The sequence below is a fragment of the Cervus elaphus genome, chromosome 2 (genome assembly GCF_910594005.1).
Source record: "Cervus elaphus chromosome 2, mCerEla1.1, whole genome shotgun sequence".
NCBI classification, from domain to species: domain Eukaryota; kingdom Metazoa; phylum Chordata; class Mammalia; order Artiodactyla; family Cervidae; genus Cervus; species Cervus elaphus.
The window spans coordinates 31418007-31430612 of NC_057816.1; the positions used below are offsets into that span (position 1 = coordinate 31418007).

A 12606-nucleotide genomic window follows, 5' to 3' on the forward strand; every position below is an offset into this window, starting at 1 on the left:
ACCCACCTTTTTTTTTCCCCTTACTTTTTATTTTATATTGGAATATAGCTGATTAACAAAGTTGTGATAGTTTCGGTGGACAGCAAAGGGACTCAGTCAAAAATATAAACATATATCCATTCTTCTTCAAACTCCCCTCCCATTCAAACTGCCACATAACATTGAGCAGAGTTCCCTGTGCTATACAGTAGGGCCTTATTGCTTATCCATTTTAAATATAGCAGTGCAGACCTGCTTTTTTTTTTTTTGGCCACGCCACACAGTATGCAGAATCTTAGTTCCCTGACCAGGGATTAAACCCATGCCCCCTGCAATCGAAGGGCACAATCCTAACCACTTAGTCACCAGGGAAGCCCCCAGACTTCCACTAGACTCTACACCACTGCTCTCTGACTGTCTGGTCTTCAAACTGCACCACTGGCTTTCATGAGTCTTCACCTTTGCAAAAGTGTTAAGAATAAAGAATACACAATAAAGTAAGTATATAGTGGTAAAGCAGCATCTTATCTGCAACTTAATCTCAAATGATTCTGGGAGAAAAAAATATTTTTATAATGTATATTTTTTCTTAACTTAGAAAATATCAAAATAAGAAATCAGAAAAGAAGGGAAGGGGGGAAAGGAAAGAAAGGCATACACCAAATAGAATATTTTCATCTCCTTTTATTGAAGGAAATAAAACTGCAGAGGCAGTGGTACCTCAGAGCATGACAAGGTAGCCATTGGGGCTAACATGACAAGCCACAATGCTGGCCAGGGGTCCTACAATAATGGGAGGACCAAAACCACAAAGACAGCAGGAGGTAGCAAACATCCCCAACACCCAGTGCAAGCATTTCCATTTGCAGAGAGCTTGGCCATGCAGAGTAAAAACAGGGTCCCCTCACAGCTGGCAGACTATCATCTCAGGCCAACAAATACATCCAAAACTAACATGTAGTCTCAGATTTGGAGATCCTTCTCTTTCACCCAGAGATTAGGTCAATCAGAAGATGAGTTAATCTTTTAGCTCCATGTTGCAGATGGAAAAACATGCTGAGTTCTTGAAACATCACATGGGTATAGCTGGACAGGTGCTGATGTCCAGCTTTGTTCTAAAAGCAGCTTTTTTTTTCCCTTGACTTCTCACACTGCTCTCACCCAGCATGTGCCCTAGGAAACTTCTCAATGTTCTAAACAAAGACAGAATGGGGGCAGCAGCCTAGGGGATTTAGGGAGTCAAAAGCTGCTACATAGCCAAGATCATTTCACAAGAAATAGCATGGGGAACACGATTGGATCTAGATCCTCCCAAAAAGATGCTTGAAGCATACACAAAGAAAAACACGGTAGCTCTCCCACCCATATCAGGATCAGCTGTGCCAAAGTCATGGTCCAGAAAGAAGAGCCATTTCATGTCCTGGCTGAATATCACCCCCATGGCATTCCTTGAGCTATTCCGATTTTCAAGTACAATAATGTGTTTGGGCAGTCTCATAACAGAAAAGCAAGCACTGAAAAATATCTCAACTGATCACAAGTTGATAATGTTATAAAGTCAAAAATTTATATAGTCAAGAACTGACTGGTGTGGGGAGGGGGAGAAATAGGAGTCCAAGGATTTATGTAATAAGCCCTTGATCATAAATCACCCTCACATCCACAGATTGGGAGCAAATTCCTTATTTTAAAATGGCCATCATCCAATTAGTCAATTGCAGTTCTCTTCAATGCTGGACACATGGTTTTCCAGGATCAGTCTTGAAAGCACTAGACCAGGAAATGGGAGGAGAAGGCAAGGAAGAGCCTCAGGGGTTGGAATTTCCAAAATGAGCATTTATTTCACAGACGGCTTGGCACAATGAGGCTGGGGTGATGTGGTTTTAGTGATTGTTCTTGGTTGCCTCCTTTGCTGCAGCAATCAGTGGAGTGAGGCTGGAGAGAGGCTTGGCAATCTTCAGAAATTGATGCTAGAAAGGAGAAAAAGAACAAAAGACACGTAACAATTTACCATTCTCCCTCAGTAACCATTACAAGATTTTCAGGGCATCCATGTTTGTATACTGTGCAGATCATCAACTTCAAATGGAAGGACATCTTTCAAAGATAACATGTCATTTTGAAGAACTGCTTGGCAGTATCTACCTACAGCTAAATACATGTCTATCCTATATCCCACCAATTCTACTTCTAGATATATTTCAAGAGAAGTAAGTTTTTGAATTCACCAGAAGACACACACATAAATGCTCACTGCAGTTTTACTTACGACAGTCATAAATGAAAGAACCTAAATGTCCAAGAGACTGAAAGAACAAGTAACTTTATATTCATAGAATACTATACAAAAATTACAGAGCAATAAAAAGGAATAATTGATACACTGATAATAGGATGAATCCTACAGAAGACATGCTACATGAAAGAAGACATGCACAAGAAGAGTTCATACTGTAAGATTTCATTTAATATTAGATAAATCCAAAATATGGTGAAAATCAGAACAATAATGAGCTCAGAGGGAAGGTTATTAACTGATTGTGACCCAGTGGTACACTGCTGCTGCTGCTGCTGCTGCTAAGTTGCTTCAGTCGTGTCCGACTCTGTGCGGCCCCACAGACGGCAGCCCACCAGGCTACCCTGTCCCTGGGATTCTCCAGGCAAGAACACTGGAGCAGGTTGCCATTTCCTTCTCCAACGCATGAAAGTGAAATGTGAACATGAAGTCGCTCAGTCGTGTCCGACTCTTAGCGACCCCATGGACTGCAGCCTACCAGGCTCCTCCGTCCATGGGATTTTCCAAGCAAGAGTACTGGAGTGGGTTGCCATTGCCTTCTCCGAATGGTACACTACAATTCTGCATTTCAGAAGCACTGATTTGGGAATTTGTTGTTCTATCCTTGAGTTTAGTAAGGTTAATTAACCCAGGAAAAACTTGGTCCTTTTCCAAATCACTTTCACTGGGCTATACTGTGGGTCATACCCACAACTATTAAAGAAGACTATTGTGGAAAAAACACCATTTGAAAATTACTTTTATGTTTTCAGTAAAAAAAAAATTATGAAAAAAAACATTATGGAAAATGGTCATTATAGAACTCTGAACTCGCAACTAAAAATGACTTTTCTTCATTTACTAGTGAAAAGGCTTTGTGTCTTGAGGGTGTAGGATGTTTCTCCCATTGGATAAGAAACATAGGAACTAACGTATTTTCTTTTCTGTTTTCGCTACCAGGACACTAAGAACCAAATTTGATGTTTAAACAAAACTATTTAACGCAAATGATTAGCATGTTTGATTCTTCTGGCCATCCTCATAAGTCTCTTTTATTAATCATATTGTATATGTGTATACACACCCATTAAATTTTAAAATTTCTATATTTCTAAATATAGAAATATCTATAAATATCCTTTGCTAGAAGTGCTTCAAATTCTTTTTGGACAGAGATGGGATTCAAAGAGGTACTGAGAATAAGAAACTATTACTACAAAAGGAATAAAAGATCTTGGCTAAATTATGAAGATATGGATTCCAACAAAAGCCCCTATGTATTATTTCTATCCATATATATCATTCTCACAGGAGAAACAGATGTGAAGCTTTCATGATCTGAGATTCTGAAAGTCATCATTTAGAATATTTACAATGTACAGTAACAAGTTAGAGTCAGTGTTCTCAGGCTGCATGTTTATACAACTCCCCTGAGTTGAGAAAGCAGCATGATCCAACACCCAATAAGGAGGCCTCAGTTTCCTTCTCTCTGTAATGAACAAATCAGACAAGATAAGCCCTAAGGTCTTTCCAGCTTTAATACTCGGAGCCAGGCAGTGGCCAAGAATATACACACTTGAGAGCCAAACACACATAGATTTAAATCCTGGATTCACCACTTCTCAGTTACTTTAATCAAGCAAAGTTATTGAACACTTGAAATCTCAGTTTCCTTACCTGTAAAAATGGGAGTATAAAACCTATGAATCACACGTTTATTAAAAAAGAATAGATTAAAAAAATATATTAAAAAAAAAAATGTAAAGTGCTTAGTGCCTAGAATGTGGTAAAGCTTCAACACAATGCATTTATTATTTGTCATGTATTATTATATCAGGAAAAAAACCCTAGAAGGCATTAATCTTTCAGTAACTGTATTTTAATACCTGGTTAACAATATCATCTTAAGGCTTAGACTATTCGCACATTTCCCAAAGCTTAGTGTTTCCAGAAAAAACTTCATATGAAAGGAAAAGGATCCTGTATTATATATACTGCCTTTTATAAGGAGTTTTGTCCCAAAGGATGCTAGAAACTAATGGGTTTGGCAGAACCCAGATCTCATATCTAATATATCAATGCTCTATAGTCAGTAACTCTGATTACAAAGAGATGCTAAATATCTCCAGAAGGTAACATTTCAATGAAGGTTTAAGCAATTCTATTCACTTCAAACATTTTCTGAATACCTATTTTTTAATTGAAGTATAGTTGATATACAATGTTATATAAGTTTGTTGTTGTTCTTTAGTCACTAAGCCATGTCCGATTCTTTTGCAACTCTGTGGACTGTAGCCCGCCAGGCTCCTTTGTCCATCGGCTCTCCCAGGCAAGAATACTGGAGTGGCTTGCCATTTCCTTCTCCGGGGAATCTTCCCAACCCAGGGATCAAACCTGCCTCTATTGTACTGGCAGGCAGATTCTTTACCACTGAGCCACTAGGGAAGCCACTGCATAAATCACAGGTATACAATATAGTGATTCACAATTTTTATAGGTTACACTCCATTTATAATTATTATAAAATATTGGCTATATTTCCTGGGTTATACAATATATCCTTGCAGCTTGTTTTACATATAATAATTTGTATCTCTTAATACCCTACCCATATAATGTCCCTCCCCCACTTTCCCACTCTCCACTGGTAACCATTAATTTGTTCTCTATATCTGTGAATCTGTTTCTTATGTTATATTCACTAGTTTATTTTACTTTTTAGATTCCACATATAAGTGATGTCATACAGTATTTGTTTTTCTGTCTGACTTATTTCACTTAGCATAATATCCTCCAAATCCACCCACGTTGCTGCAAATGTCAAGATTTCATTCGTTTTTATCATTGAGTAGTATTCATCCACATCTTCTTTATCCATTCATCTCCTGATGGACACTGAGGTCACTTACATATCTTGGCAATTATAAATAATGTTGCTATGAACATTGAGTTGCATGTATCTTTTCATATTAGTGTTTTTGTTTCTTTCATATATATATCCAAGACTGGAACCACTGGGTCATATCATAGTTCTATTTTTAGTTTCTTGAGACACCTCCATATTGTTTTCCATATTGGCTGTACCAAGTTACATTCCCATCCAGCGTGTAGGAGGGCTCCCTTTTCTCCACATCCTTATCAACATTTGTTATTTGGATTCTTTTGGATGATAGCCATTCTGACAGGTGTGGTGATTTCTCACTGTGGTTTTGACTTGCATTCCCCTGATACTTAGCGATACTGAGCATCTTTTCATGTGCCTGCTGACCATCTGCATTTTCTCTCTGGAAAAATGTCTATTCAAGGTCTTCTGCCCATTTTTTAACTGGGTTGTTTGTAAGTTGTTTTTTTTCCTGAGTTGTATGAGCTGGTATATATTTTGGATATTAATGCTTTATCAGTCATATCATTTGCAAATGTTTTCTCCCACTGAATACCTATTTTGATTCAGGTCCCAGGTAAGAGGAGACCAAGGATTAATAACATAGACGTTATGATCTACTAACAGTAAGGAAGACAGAATTGTTCATAATTAGCTTTAATGTGATGCAGTATGGTACATCCTGCCCTGCCCTGCCCTGCATTAGTCCTCAAAATACAAAAGTTTTATGACTTTTGTATACTGACTGACTGTGCAAATCTACACATTACTCCTTGTCATTAAGTTGCATGTCACACTTATTAAATCACCAGTTGGCAATGTAGTAAAATAACACTAGTAATGAGAAATTGTAACTGAGACAAAAATGCTAAATATAGATAATGTGGTCAACTAAAAGCAAATTTTGAAACCATATAAAATAATTACACTATAACTTCAGGATTAAGCTGGTATAATATATAAAACTTGGTAAACCCCCAACCTCAGGTTCCCCACAGCCTGTCAGGATCTCACTCCAAACAAGCAGACTATAGGGACCTTCCTGGTGATCCAATGGTTAAGACTCCAAGCTTCCACTGCAGGAGGGCACAGGTTTGTCCCTGGTCAGGGAACTAAGATCCCACATGCCATGTGGCATGGCCAAAAAATTGAAATAAGTGAATAAACAAGCAGACTCTCATTCCCACCATCTGTAAGGGTTTCCAATGAAGAAACTGGGAACACTTGAAATGTGGCACTAACTATCCTCTAAATGAATGTCTTTTGATATTCTTTCCTGAAAATCTATCTTTTGGGTTTATCCCAGTAAAATATAACTTGTATAAGATTTTCATGTCAAAGAATTTCTTCTCATCAAGACTCACACTCTGCCAGACTAATTCAGGCAGAATAAAACAAGCACCAAAGGAAGATACATGCAAAGTTCAGTAAGAGCTCAGAAAGTAACTCTGTAAGATACAGCCTAGGAGAAAGTACAGAGTTATAATAGGCTGATGAACAGCCCAAGGGAGTAACATGAGCAAAGGTCCATGGATTAACAAGATGAGGGAAATAGGAGTGTGGGACATGCTAGGAGAAAAGCCTAGTTCTATAACAGCCATACAAAAATGCAGCAAAAAAGCCTTGGTTATGTGATTCCCTGAATTAGGTGCCTCCCTACATAGGGACAGTTACCTGCAACAGTTCTTTAGCCGAACCTCTCTTCTCCACATCCATCTCAAGACAGCGGTTCAGAAAGTCTCGGAAGATAGCTGACAGCTTCTCTGGGTTCTGAAGCTCTGGCGTCCCATTGGTGGCAATGAGGTACAAGGCCTGGAAATACAAACAGAGAATTGCCCTGGGCTCTCCCTGGGGTTCGTTCCTGGTTCCCAGACAGGCCCTCTAGAAATACAGTTGGCTGCTTTCTGCCTTCAGAAGACAAAGAGGCAGCTCTGGTATACTGGAGAGAATATGACTTAAGAGCCAAATTTCCAGTGAATTTCTAACTTCCTCATCTGTAAAACAGTGATGTTAACAGTACCTATCTCACATGTCTGTAAAATAAAACAAGATAACATACTGAAAGCACTTCATAAGCTTATGAAGTGTGTTACAGATCCAAGGATTTATTATTATTATTATTGACTTAAATCTAAATGGTTTATTATACATTTAGCCTACTGAGTTAAACACCTGCCCATCTGCTGAAGGAAATTTATTATTCCTGGTGCCATCATCTCAGTCATCTATAAATTGATCTCTTCCAGCAGGAAAAGAACATATAAAGGAACTTTCTGTAAAGGAGCAATCTGTTTCACTGCTGCCATCTTGGTTCTCTAATATGAAGCCATCCCCTGGGAAAGGTAAAGAAAAACATAATCATACTAAATCTTTTAAAGCAATCTGCACTTTATTTCATCAAGTGTTTACACAAACACTATCTCATTTAATGACCACAATAACTCTGGGTAATAGGCAGGGCAAGAATTATCATCCCCATTTCACAGATAAAGTCCTAAAACATAGAGATGCTTGGGATCATGCTGTTTACATAAGCTCATGTCCTCTGACTCTGATCCCAGTCTTATTTCTGTCACTATTACTCATCATCCTTTTCAAGGCCACTCTTAAGGTGGAGGAAGGTGAATGGCATGTGGATCCACAGGGCAATACTGGGAGCCAAGGGAAGAAACTATGGAAGGTAGTTTTGGTTTGGTACACTAAAGCACTTTTCAATAATTAGGGCTATCCAAGAGGTAACCGGCTAAAATTACATGACTGTCCATCAGCATCACTCAGGGAATTCTGGCACTGAGTGAGAGGCTGGAATAAACAACAAAATAAAAACAATCAGAATAACTCTCACATTTGCCCATGATCAAAATTACCAACCTACTTGTATCTATATTCACATACGCTGCTTTCCTTCTCCTATTATAATAATAAACTGTCCAAGTTCCAATTTGATGATCTTTACCTCAGTACTTGATCCAACCCCCCTGATCTACTTAAGGATATCACTATCTCTTCTACAGATGTCACATCTCTCTTGTACATGACCATTTTCCTCTCTACTAGATCATTCTCATCAGCACAAAAACATGCTAAGAAATATCATCTTCAAAACAAACAAAAAAAGAAAATCCCCCTAGTCTCCACTTCAAGATATGGCTCCACTCACTTCTCTGTTAGCATAACTGCAAAATTCCTTTGAAAGAAAATGATGAAAAGTAACTGCTTATACATGTCATTTCTTCACTCTGGTGGCTTTACTCTACCAGGCTTTCATTCCCATCACTCCAGTGAAACTGACTGTCAAAGTCATCAATAACCTTTACACGGACAAATCTAATGATCATTTCTTAGCATTATCTTAAATGCAGGTTAGTCACATTTGACACTGGTCCATCCTCCTTCTCAAAATACGTTGTCCTCTTGGCCTCCGGGACACGTCTCTCAGGTCTCCTTCTACCAGGATGGCCGCTCATTGGTCAACTTTGCTGGTTCCTCTAATTTGTAAATATGAGTGTATCCCAGGTCTCAGTACTCTAACCTCACTTCCTAGGTGAGTGATCTCATTATCATCTACCTCTGATTTTTAAATAAACCAACTATATAATACCTACTAATAAATTTGTATTTCGAGTCCTGAATGCTCACTCTTGAACTCTGAACTCTTATGCCCAATTCTACTCAATACCTTCACTTAAGATGTCTTATAAACATTTTAACTTAACATGGTCAGAACCTTGTCCACTCTGCTCACTCACTTCAGGGACACTAGTCTCCTTGGTTTTCCCCAGGATGTATCAAGTATGTTCTCCAAACAAGTTCTTTATACACTTGATAACTCAAAAATTCTTACATCAGATTAACCTCAAGGATCATTCCTTTTTTCCTTAATTTTTCTATTTTTTCATTCCTTTTTTTTCCTTCAGATTTCTCCTCAGATAACTTATATGAGAGGAACTCATTCTCTACCTAGAATAAAACAGCACACTTCTCCCTCCTTCCCCCTCTTACTCTCTTAAGCCCCTTACTCTTTCTTTCACAGCTCTTATCTTGTGTTACTATATATTAATTTGTTTTCTTATTATCAAAACAGTTTCTTGCCCATAAGAACTCAAATAATCACTGAATACATGAATGAATGACTGCTAATTTACATTTCCTTAAGCATGTATACTTTATCACTGCCTAGTTTGATCCAGAAAAGAAAAATCCAACAGCCCAAACATCTTGATATGGGGCTAGTAACACTCACTCTCAGAGGGTTTTCATTGAGGTATGGGGGCTCCCCTTCAATCATTTCAATAGCCATGATGCCGAGGGACCAAATGTCAACCTTTGGCCCATAGGCTTTCCGGGTCACAACCTCTGGTGCCATCCAGTACGGTGTTCCCACCATGGTGCTCCGTTTGCTTTGCTCTGGGGTGATCTGAGCACAAAATCCAAAATCAGCTGAAACAGAAAAGACAGAAACAATTCATATGCAGAGTGTTCCTTCTGTAAATACTGAATGTGTGCCTACCCCGAGGTATCAAGCTCTGCCTGTGTCCTAGCCACTACATCCGTTCTCTCTCCAAAGCTGGAGTCACATAACCGCCACCTTCATATCCTACTCCTAGGCTGTGCCCTGTTCAGCTTTAAGGAAGAACATGAAACATGAGTTCTGCCTTCCTACCCCTCCTCAAACCAGAAACACTAGGCATTAAAGGCTAAACTGCCCATTTTGACCTCTATTACCTGCCCGAATTCTGCTTTCTTCCTGAAAACCATCCCCATATGCCAGTATCTGGTTACTAGGTCCTTATTTTATTTCCTAGGCATGAAAACTTAATCATCTACAACTAGGCATGAAAAAATGTGGTCCACTAGAGAAGGGAATGGCAAACCACTTCAGTATTCTTACCTTGAGAACCACATGAACAGTATGAAAAGGCAAAAAGATAGGACACTGAAAGACGAAATCCCCAGGTCGGTAGGTGCCCCATATGTTACTGGAGATCAATGGAGAAACAACTCCAGAAAGAATGAAGAGATAGAGCCAAAGCAAAAACAACACCCAGCTGTGGATGTGACTGGTGATAGAAGCAAAGTCCAATGATGTAAAGAGCAATATTGCATAGGAACCTGGAATGTTAGGTCCATGAATCAAGGCAAATTGGTAGTGGCCAAACAGGATATAGCAACAGTGAACATCAACATTTTAGGAATCAGCGAACTAAAATGGACTGGAATGGGTGAATTTAATTCAGATGACCATCATACCTACTACTGTGGTCAAGAATCCCTTAGAAAAAATGGGGTAGCCATTACAGTCAACAAGAGCCCAAAATGCAGTACATAGGTGCAATCTCAAAAATGACAGAATAATCTCTGTTCGTTTCGAGGCAAACCATTCAATGTCACAGTAATCCAAGTCTATGCCCCAACCAGTAATGTTGAAAAAGCTGAAGCTGAATGGTTCTATGAACACCTATAAGACCTTCTAGAAGTAACACCCAAAAAAAGATGTCCTTTTCATTATAGGGGACTGGAATGCAAAAGTAGGAAGTCAAGAAATACCGGGAGTAATAGGCAAATTTGGCCTTAGAGTAGAGAATGAAGCAAGGCAAAGGCTAATAGAGTTTTGCCAACAGAACACACTGGTCATAGCAAACACCCTCTTCCAATAGTACAAGAGAAGACTCTACACATGGACATCACCAGATGGTCAATACCAAAATCAGACTGATTATATTCTTTGCAGCCAAAGATGGAGAAGCTCTACACAGTCAGCAAAAAACAAGACCGGGAGCTGACTGTGGCTCAGATCATGAACTCCTTATTGCCAAACTCAGACTTAAATTGAAGAAAGTAGGGAAAACCATTAGATCATTTAGGTATGACCTAAATCAAATCCCTTATGATTATACAGTGGAAGTGACAAATAGACTCAAGGGATTAGATTTGATGGAGTGCCTTAAGAACTATGGATGGATGTTTGTGACATTGTACAGAAGACGGGAATCAAGACCATCCCCAAGAAAAAGAAATGCAAAAAAGCAAAATGGCTGTCTGAGGAGGCATTACAAATAGCTGTGAAAAGAAGAGAAGCAAAAAGCAAAGGAGGAAAGGAAAGATATACCCATTTGAATGCAGAGTTCCAAAGAATAGCAAGGAGGGATAAGAAAGCCTTCTTCAGTGATCAGTGCAAAGAAATAGAGGAAAACAATAGAATGGAAAGACTAGAGATCTCTTCAAGAAAACTAAATATACCAAGGGAATGTTCCATGCAAAGATGGGCTCAATAAAGTACAGAAGATATTAAGAAGAGGTGGCAAGAATACACAGAAGAACTATACAAAAAAGATCTTCATGACCCATGTAATCACGATGGTAGGACCACTCACCTAGAGCCAGACATCCTCGAATGTGAAGTCAAGTGGGCCTTAAGAAGCATCACTACGAACAAAGCTAGTGGAGGTGATGGAAATCCAGTTGAGCTCTTTCAAATCCTAAAAGATGATGCTGTGAAAGTGCTGCACTCAATATGCCAGCAAATTTGGAAAACTCAACAGTGGCCACAGGACTGGAAAAGATCAGTTTTCATTCCAATCCCAAAGAAAGGCAATGCCAAAGAATGCTCAAACTAACACACAATTGCACTCATCTCACACACTAGCAAAGTTATGCTCAGTCTCCAAGCCAGGCTTCAACAGTACATGAACTGTGAACTTCCAGATGTTCACGCTGGCTTAAGAAAAAGCAGAGGAACCAGAGATCAAATTGGTAAGATCCGTTGGGTCATTGAAAAAGCGAGAGAGTTCCAGAAAAACATCTACTTCTGCTTTATTGGCTACACCAAAGCCTCTGTTGTGTGGATCACAACAAACTGTGGAAAATTCTTCAAGAGATGGGAATATCAGACCACCTGACCTGCCTCTTAAGAAATCTGTATGCAGGTCAGGAAGCAACAGTTACAACTGGACGTGGAACAACAGACTGGTTCCAAATCGGGAAAGGAGTACATCAAGGCTGTATACTGTCACTCTGCTTATTTAACTTATAAGCAGAGTACATCATGAGAAACGCTGGGCTGGATGAAGCACAAGCTGGAATCAAGATTGCTGGGAGAAATATCAATAACCTCTGATACACAGATGATACCACCCTTATGGCAGAAACTGAAGAAGAACTAAAGAGCCTCTTGATGAAAGTAAAAGAGGAGAGTGAAAAGGCTGGCTTAAAACTCAACATTCAGAAAACTAACATCAGGGCATCTGGTCCCATCACTTCATGGGAAATAGATGGGGAAACAGTGACAGACTTTATTTTCTGGGCTCCAAAATCACTGTAGATGGTGACTTCAGTCATGAAATTAAAAGACACTTGCTCCTTGGAAGAAAAGTTATGACCAACCTAGACAGCACGTTAAAAAGCAGACATTACTTTGCCGACAAAAGTTCCATCTAGTCAAAGCTATGGTTTTTCCACTAGTCATGTATGG

General features: G+C 39.1%; 1 protein-coding gene across 9 annotated transcripts in view; it reads right to left on the bottom strand.

The window, feature by feature from the left end:
- Positions 1-648: 648 nt before the first annotated feature.
- The window catches only part of PAK1 (p21 (RAC1) activated kinase 1), a 161344-nt gene continuing 149386 nt past the window's right edge, over positions 649-12606 (bottom strand). For 8 of the 9 annotated variants that reach the window (XM_043875365.1, XM_043875337.1, XM_043875356.1 and 5 more), the window contains 3 exons: positions 9379-9575; positions 6810-6947; positions 649-1949 (listed from right to left, as the gene is read on the bottom strand). In XM_043875365.1, the coding sequence (XP_043731300.1) occupies positions 1863-1949; positions 6810-6947; positions 9379-9575 (422 nt within the window). In that variant the 3' untranslated portion in view covers positions 649-1862. Of the gene's footprint in view, positions 1950-6791; positions 6948-9378; positions 9576-12606 lie in introns of those variants that run through there. The other variant, XM_043875383.1, reaches the window with a different exon arrangement.